Source organism: Nansenia antarctica (genome assembly GCF_963989245.1).
Source record: "Nansenia antarctica genome assembly, chromosome: 2".
Taxonomy (NCBI): Eukaryota; Metazoa; Chordata; class Actinopteri; order Argentiniformes; family Microstomatidae; genus Nansenia; species Nansenia antarctica.
Window position 1 is genome coordinate 27,734,984 of NC_137675.1, and position 9,271 is coordinate 27,744,254.

Here is a 9,271-nt window from a genome sequence, read left to right on the forward strand (position 1 = left end):
GGTGGTATCGTCCGCGAACTTGAGGAGCTTGACCGACTGGTGGCTGGAGGTACAGCAGTTGGTGTAGAGGGAAAACAGGAGGGGAGACAGGACGCAGCCCTGCGGGGAACCGGTGCTGATGGTCCTCAGCTCAGAGATGGACTTCCCGAGCTTCACCCGCTGGGTCCTGTTGGACAGAAAGTTCGTGATCCACCTGCAGGTGTAGTCAGGCACCTGCAGTGCAGAGAGCCCACACTCCAGTATGGGTGGCAAGATGGTGTTGAATGCCGAACTGAAGTCAACGAACAGGATTCTGGCGTAGGTCCCGGCCGTGTCCAGATGTTTTAGGACATGGTGTAGGGCCATGTTGACTGCGTCCTCTACGGACCTGTTGGCTCTATACGCGAACTGCATGGGGTCTAGGAGAGGGTCTGTGATGGACTTTAGGTGGGCAAGGACGAGGCGTTCAAAGACCTTCATGACTACAGAGGTCAGGGCAACGGGTCTGTAGTCATTCAGGCCTGTGATCCTCGACTTTTTGGGGACAGGGATAATGGTGGAGGTCTTGAAGCAGGCTGGTACCTGACAGCACTCCAGGGAGGAGTTGAAGATGTTGCTGAACACAGGGGACAGCTGGTCAGCGCAGAACTTCAACATGGAGGGTGAGACAGCATCCGGACCGGCCGCCTTCCGGGGGTTCTGTCTCTTGAACAGGCGGTTCACCTCTCTCTCTGAGACAGAGAGGTGTGAGCGGGCAGAGGGGGTGGGGCTCAGGGGAGAGAAGGGAGGAGGAGGGGAGGTTGGGGAGAGGGGGGGGGGAGGGGGGGCAGTAGTAGAGGGGGCAGAGGGGGTGGGGCTCAGGGGAGAGAAGGGAGGAGGGGGGGAGGTTGGGGAGAGGGGGGGGAGGGGAGGGGGGACAGTAGTAGAGGGGGGGGGGGCAGACTGTGGATCGAATCTGCAGTAAAACTTGTTCAGTTCATTTGCAAGGAGAGTGCTTTCTATGGTCAGAGGGGGTTTTGGTTTATAGTTTGTAATTTGTTTTAGACCCTTCCAGACAGAGGCAGCGTTGCCATCTGAGAATTGTTGTTGCAGTTTCTCAGAGTAGCGATGTTTTGCTCTCCCTCTCTTCCCCCCCCCCCCCCCTCTCTCCCTCTCTCACTCTCACTCACTCTCACACACAAACACACACACACACACACACTCTCTCACACACATGTTTGACCTCCCCTCCGTGTCTCCTCCCCTCAGACAGAGCTATGACATCAGCCTGACGGCCCAGGTGGACCAGACCGGGTCCAAGTCCAGCAACCTGCTCGACCTCAAGAACCCCTTCTTCAGGTGAGCCAACGCACCCCCTCCCTCCTCTTCCTCCTCTTCCTCCTCTTCCTCGTCACCACAGGGACGGCTGTGGCTCAGGAGGTAGAGCCGGCGTCTAATGATCGGCAGATCGGCGGTTCGAACCCCGGCCGACCACGTGTCGAGGTGTCCTTGGGCAAGACACTGAACCCCCAAATTGCTCCCAATGATTGGTTGTTAGTCCCCCTGTCCTCCCTCTCTCTGATTGGTTGTTAGTCCCCCTGGCCCCCCTCTCTCTGATTGGTTGTTAGTCCCCCTGGCCTCCCTCTCTCTGATTGGTTGTTAGCCTCCCTCTCTCTGATTGGTTGTTAGCCCCCCTGTCCCCCCCCTCTCTGATTGGTTGTTAGCCCCCCTGTCCTCCCTCTCTCTGATTGGTTGGTTGTGTGTGTGACAGGTATACAGGCAGCACGTCGGCCCCGCCCCCCGGCTCCCACTACTCCTCCCCCTCAGAGAACATCTGGAACACGGGCGGAGCCTACAGTATGAACCAGGGCATGGGTGTGTCAGGTACTACACACACACACACACACACACACACACACACACACACACAGCCTACAGTATGAACCAGGGCATGGCTGTGTCAGGTACCACACACCACACACCACACACACACTCACTCACTCACTCACTCACTCACTCACTCACTCACTCACTCACAGTAGGAACCAGGGCATGGCTGTGTCAGGTACTACACACCACACACACACCACACACCACACACCACACACACACACATTCTCACACTCACTCACTCACTCACTCACAGTAGGAACCAGGGCATGGCTGTGTCAGGTACTACACACCACACACACACACACACACTCACTCTCATTCTCACACACACACCTCACACAAGCAGAGAAACACACACAGGTATAACCAGAAACACATATAGCATTAGTCAAAGGTAAACAAAACCTACAGTCACTGATTCATTGCAATCTTAACAATCCATTTTCTATCTTGCTCCATCTTTCTCTCTCTCTCCATCCCTTCTTCCCTCCCTCTCACCCCATCCCTTCTTCCCTCCCTCTCACCCCCTCTCTCTCTCCCTCCCTCTCTCTCTCACTCCTTCCCTCTCTCCCCCCCCTCCCTCTCTCCCTCCCTCTCTCTCTCAGGAATGCCAGCAGCTTATGATCTCAGCACCGTCATCGGTGGCGGTTCCACCGTGTCCCACAACAACCTCATCCCCCTCGGTACGCTGAGTGTGTGTGACTGAAGCTGTCTTGATGTGTGTGTGTGTGTGTATGTGTGTGCGTGCGTGTGTGTGCGTGTGCGTGGGTGTTAGGGATGCTCCGATCTGGATTTTTGGGGCCGATACCGATCACCGATTTTTTTTCCTCAAGATCTACCGATACCGATCTTTTTAAAAATACATAACTGTATGCCTACTGACTGGATAATAGCCTACATATATTTTGCTTTTTAGACAAAAGTCTTGATCCATTAGGCACCAAGCAAACGCAGACCCAAGTCAGTCGATATGGCTGTATAAAAGACATCATAAACGTGGCCTTCATGGTTTACATACGCAGGGGTGCAAACTGGCGATGGTCCAAAAAGGTGACACTTTTTTTTGTCCGTAGATGGTTAGCTCTATCATTAACAGTCTAACAATGATGCGCGTGTAAGTAGCGATGGCCCTGACCGTAACACCCGCATAATTAATGTAAGCAGGTTTCTACAAGTTACATTTAAGACCTTTATAAGAACACTTTTAATAGATTTGAAGACCTATTGAGCAAGTATTGGTATTAGACTCACATTCATTGATTATTTTCATTAGCAATGCTGGGTGATCTGTTCTGTTGCATATAGAACAATGATAATGTAAGTTAGCCTACTTTATCAATTCTTGATTCATTTCCATTGCTTCTCAACACAATACTAGATATAATAGCATAAATAACAGAATAAACTCACACACTTACTTACACTGCATAGCCTACATACTGAGATATGGCACACACACACACACACACACACACACACCTCTCACAGGTACACACACACCTCTCACAGGAGGGCCACACACACACACGTACAGCTACACACACACGCACGCTATATTTACTAAAACACACACACCGTTGCTACCACTGCAAGTTTGAAGAAATGATAACTTCACATGCCTACAGTCGAATCGCCTCCTATGGCGATTATCGTATCGTGGCCTCTTGTCTTATTGTTTCACGTGGCAACATATCAGGGTTTTGGGCGCAGCTTAACTGACGGTATTTAGTGATCGTTAAACTGTTTATTTTTCGTGTCATGAAAAAAAAACGAGTCGCGAGTAGCTCTGAGAGCGCCGGAGCGCACACTGGGCTCAACGTCATAAAGGGACCAAGTAATTTGATTGGACAAGAGGCATTCCATGACTGCTGGTCAGATTTCCAGAGCGAATTTACGAACGCAGCCTCGAACTACGCTACTCGACGACTCGTTTTTTTTCATAACACGAAAAATAAACAACAGTTTAACGATCACTACATACTTTATGGATTGGATTCACCATTCTCGTTTGCCATAGACTACTATTTGGTAAGGCTTTTGTAAATACTTTTGTTTTGGGACGTGTTTGTGTTTGGGGCGGTATGATCATCTAATTATGTGTTTCTAGCATGTCGATGTTCTATCAGGTAAATTCTCTAGAACAGCAGTTCCCAACCTTTTTGGACTCAAGGCCCACTTAAAAATCTCAAAAGTATTCGCGGCCCACACAGGCATTTTATGCATGAGTAAAAAAAATGTGGGTGTCTGTAATGTTTCTTATTATTAACTCATTATAGAATCTTATAGAATAGTAACGTTGACTGCCAAAGACGCCAAATGGCGTCTTTGAGATTTTATTTATTTTTTCGCGGGGATCGCGTTATTGACATGTTCTACACCTAGCGAGTGAATTTCAGACTTGGGTGTAATGTATTTCGGTCCCAGATGGGGGCAGTAGTTCGATAAAAGCCTGGAGAAGGAAGTGGCTTGCTGTGGGTTGTAGTAATGGCGAAATGGATCAGGGTATGTGCCAAACGCGGTGCGGAGCATTGCGGCGCGGAGCATCGCGGCCATCGCGCGACTCTTCAAACAGTTCAGAGTCGGACGATACAGAAAAAGTGCATAAAAAAAATAAATAAAAAAATCTGCAGAAAAAGCTCGTTTTCTCTGTTTATTGGTCAAAATCAGGTGTTTTTGCTGAAACCACCCTATGTTCTACGGCCGATTTCTAAACACTCAAAGAGGCTAGAAACAAACTTTCTTTTTCTGATGAAAGAAGAGAGTCTAAAGTTTTGGTAGATATGTTCAATGTTTATGTAGTCCGAAAAGTCAATATTTGGTGGGTCTTCAAAGTTCAGCGAAAATGCCCCAAAAGTCTGGCAGTGTGGAGCTCTCCGCTCTGAACATGGCTGGCAGTCAAAGAGTTAAGAAATAAGACTTTGTCATTTAACTCGTTATGCTAGCGGTGCTAGCTGTTTATTCGTGCTTCCCCGAGCATCCACAACTCTCTCTCTCTTACTCGTTCTAATAATAACTCTGACCTCTACAGGTCGTGCTATAATAGACACATCATTACATCTCCTTTCCTCAATATACATCAACTTTCAATATAAAACAATTGTCGAACACACAACCTTTCAATTAAACTCAAATATATTCTTAGCTTTACATTCTGTACAAATATATTCTCACTTTAACATAAATACATAAAAGATAAATAAATAAAGACAGCTTTCAAGGTTTTCAACATTTAACACACCTTTCAATTAAACTCAAATATTCAATATCATTCTTATTCTTTTAGAAAACAAAAAAATACATATCAGTCTCTCTGGTGGTGTGTCAGTCTTTGGTTGGTGGAGGAGAATCATCAGTCAGAAACTGAAGTCCTAAGCAAAAAAATATATAATTCTCTTATTCTTTCATATGCATCATCATACATACAGTGCAGTAGGCCTAGTAATAAAAATAAAACCAACAATAAGCACACATTAATGTTGACTCACCTAATGAGAAGGCTGATGTTGCATGGCAGACACCAAATGCTTGATGTCTGGCTTAAGGGATGACAGCCTCAGTCGAAGATCTGGCTCAACATTCAGTTTATTCCTGTATTTTGTCTTTAATGCCACAAGTGCCAAAAAGCCAGTCTCACAGAGATATGTCGTCGGGAAAGGCATCAGAAAGCGCACAGCTCTGTTGGACAGCTCAGGATACTCCGAGGCAACGTGAAGCCAGAAGTTTGTCAGGTGCTTCTGTGAGAAAGTCCGTTTCAACGCGCTGTCGCAGGAGAGATCAATAAGATTGTCCTGCTCTTTTGCGCTCAGGCCTGCGAGGGCCTCGTCACTGTGGCTGGCGAAGGGGTTTTCAATCCAGCTGCACTGCACGTCTGGGATGGGGAAGTATTCGCGCATCTTGGTCCTCAAACCATGCAGGTGCTCTTTGATGTGATTGATCATGGTGACGGGAACCTGCATTTCTTCCTTTGTCAAAATATCAGACAGATTCTCAAAAGAGTCAAAGTTTGACTGCTCAACTCGTCTGGCCCACACATACATTTTTCTTATGGTCGCTTCTATTTTATTCTGAACATTGAAAATGGTCACTGCTTTTCCTTGGAGACTGAGGTTGAGTCCATTTAAGTGGTTGAAAATATCGGCCAGATATCCCAATTTATCCAACCATTCAAAATCCCTGAAACGATGTGCGAGTTCAAACTTTGTGTCGAAGAAAAACACCCTGACCTCATCACGCAATTCAAAAAGTCGCTTTCAGTACCTTCCCTCTTGAGAGCCTCCGGACTTCGGTATGTAACAGAAGCTTGTTATGGTCACTGCCCATTTCGTCACATAAAACTGAAAACAAACGTGATTGCAGTGGGCGGCTTTTGATAAAGTTGACTGCTCTGACTGCCTCGTCTAGAACAGTCTTTAGATCTGCAGGCATTGTCTTCGTAGCCAGCGCTTTTCTGTGTATGCTGCAGTGGACAGATGTTACGAGTGAAGCCACTGCTTTCACACGGGTGATGATGACTCCACTGTGTCGGCCTAGCATCGCACGGGCCCCATCAGTGCTCACTCCCACACATTTGGACCAATCAATCGCGTTTGAAACAATGAACTCGTTCAGAATGTCAAAAATGGCCTCAGCAGTAGAACGCATTGGCAAAGGTTTGCAAAACAGGAACTCTTCTTTTATTTCTCCGTTGTTTTCATACCTTACATAGGCAAGCAGCTGTGACATATTTGCGATATCTGTCGATTCATCCAGTTGGAGGGCATAAAAATGACTTTCTCGTATGCCCGTTATCAGCTGTTCTGACACATTCTCGGCCATGTCGTAAATCCTGCGGGCGACTGAGTTATCAGACAATGAGATGAGGTTGATTGACTTACGTGCCTTCTCTTCTCTCCCAACATCACCTCCACTATCTCTTTTGTGGCGGGGAGAATTAAATTCTCACCGATTGTGTGTGGTTTACCAGCTTTGGCTATCAGTCGCGCGACCCGATAAGATGCTTCCACTGCGTTTGCGTTCTCAGTGACCATACACACTGTTTCAATTACTTTCTTCTTGGCCTGATAATCCTTGAGTTTGTTTTTGAAAAAATCTAGTGGTTTGGATATATACTGTTGATGTTTTGTCTCAAGGTGACGACATAGTTTACTTGGCTTTAGAACTTCATTCGATAACACCTCAGAGCACACCACGCACAGCGGTAACGGTTGGTCTTCTGTGCCTGTCCAAAAAAATCCCAAGGCTAAATATTCAGCACTGTACTTTCTATGAAGTCTTCTTTTTTGCTTGACAGGCGGGACATCACTTGTGGACGGGACAAATGTACCATCTATTTTTCTTTTTAGTGTGCCAGATGCTAGCCAACTATCCATTTTGATTAGCCTCAAGTTCAACTGAAAATGAATAAACGTTCCGGTTGGCGTTGGGGCGATCAACGGATGTAGCTCCTACCATAAGTTCCTATCTATCGATATCACACTGATGATGCATTTTTGAAGGTTTTAAAGAAAAAAAATACAGTACCATGAATTTTTTCTTTTTCATTTAAACGTTTTTGTAAAACACTTAAATAAAAATTAAAATTGCCATGATTTGGCGGCCCACTTGCAGTACCCTCGGGGCCGCGGCCCACAGGTTGGGAATCGCTGCTCTAGAACTAACCTCATGACATTTCACAATCACAAACATATATGTACAGAAACTCACTAAAGTATAAAATACCGCTTCTCTTGAAATCACTCTCCAGCTCCTATGACGCTTAGAGGTCAATGCATTTGTTTTTTTGGTGAACTACCGTAATAACCCTAAATGGTTAGAGAGTGCAACTTCTCTGCTTTCAGAAACTGTTGTTTTTTTCCGATTGCACATATAGTTCAAGAATTACGATAGTTTGAACGAACCCTGTAAAATCCTGTTGAGAAGTTATCGCAACATAGAAATAATGTTTTCCCACAATAAAATAACTTAAAAGATCGGCTTTTGCGATCGGCCATTTTTGCAGATCGCCGATCGAGTCATTTGGAGTGAAATCGGACGATTTAAATCGGTGGCCGATAAATCGGAGCATCCCTAGTGTGTGTGTGTGTGTGTGTGTGCCTGTGTGTGTGTGTGTGTGTGTGTGCGTGTCTGGAGTACTGACGACCGCTTTACATTTACATGTGTGCGTGTGCCAACTTTGTATCGTCTTAAGTGGACTAATGAATTTGACCATGAATCTGTAAAAGAAGAGAAACAAAAAACAAAACCCTGTAAAACTAATATTGTCATGGATATAAATAAAAGTTTTCCCAATTGTGATTGATGTCTTGGTGTGTGCGTGTGTGTGTGTGCTTGCGGGTGTGTGTGTGTGTGTGTACGTGTGTGTACGTGTGTGTACGTGTGTGTACGTGTGTGTGTGCGCGTGTGTGTGTGTGTTTGCGCGCGTGTGTGTGTTTGCGCTCAGTAAACACAGGGGTAGTGAACCACACCACCTCCAGAGTGGGATCCATCATGAGTACAGGTGTCGGCCAGGGTGAGTGGTTACCATGGTGACGCGTCTTACCGTTTTAGTCGAAGGTTTTATTTTATTTATTTTATTTATATTATTTTATTTTATTTATTTATTTTATTTATTTTATTTATTTTATTTATTTTATTTATTTTATTTATTTTATTTATTTTATTTATTTTATTTATTTTATTTTATTTATTTTATTTATTTTATTTATTTTATTTATTTTATTTATTTTATTTATTTTATTTATTTTATTTATTTTATTTATTTTATTTATTTTATTTATTTTATTTATTTTATTTATTTTATTTATTTTTCAGACTGTAGCTTGTTGCTATTTAATTATTTAGTTGTTCTGGGGGGGTATTCCATCAACGTCGCTAAAGGGAAATCCAGGCTTATTCTGATACTGAAGTCTCGCCAGAGTTATCAAAAATGGCCCTGGATTTGGAATGGACCCTTTTCTTTTTCATTTTTTTTCTCTTTCAGACTGTAGTTGTTGTTATTTAATAATTATTTAGTTGTTCTGGGGGGTATTCTATGAACGTCGCTAACGGAAAATCCAGGCTTATTCTGATAAAATCAACATCAAAAATGGGCCTGAATTTGGAATGGACCTCCCTTTTCTTTCTCTTTCCTTTTTTCTGTCAGACTAGTTTGTACAGACTGTAGTCACCCTATTGAGCCATCACCAGTTTGCATCCCTGCTTTTTCTTTCTTTCTGTCTTTCAGTCGGTAGCTGTTGTTGTTGTTGTTTCATTATTGAATCACTTCCTGCTTCTCTTCTCTTCAGGCGCCGCCACTGGCCAACCAGGACCCGGCAACAGCCCTCACTACCCCGTCAACAGCCAGTTCACCATGGGCGGGCCTTCCATCTCCATGGCGTCTCCCATGGTGATCCCTAGCAACACCATGCACTATGGGAGCTAG

General features: G+C 44.9%; 1 protein-coding gene across 2 annotated transcripts in view; it reads left to right on the forward strand.

Annotated features, from left to right (window-relative positions):
• Positions 1-9,271, forward strand: part of LOC308151439 (histone-arginine methyltransferase CARM1-like) — a gene marked incomplete at both ends in the record, with an annotated part of 21,850 nt that extends 12,579 nt beyond the window's left edge. Inside the window, 5 exons of one of the 2 annotated variants that reach the window (XM_080524306.1) lie at positions 1,228-1,317; positions 1,730-1,842; positions 2,457-2,534; positions 8,291-8,359; positions 9,135-9,271. In XM_080524306.1, coding sequence (XP_080380432.1) covers positions 1,228-1,317; positions 1,730-1,842; positions 2,457-2,534; positions 8,291-8,359; positions 9,135-9,271 — 487 coding nt within the window. Of the gene's footprint in view, positions 1-1,227; positions 1,318-1,729; positions 1,843-2,456; positions 2,544-8,290; positions 8,360-9,134 lie in introns of both variants that reach the window. The other variant, XM_080524305.1, reaches the window with a different exon arrangement.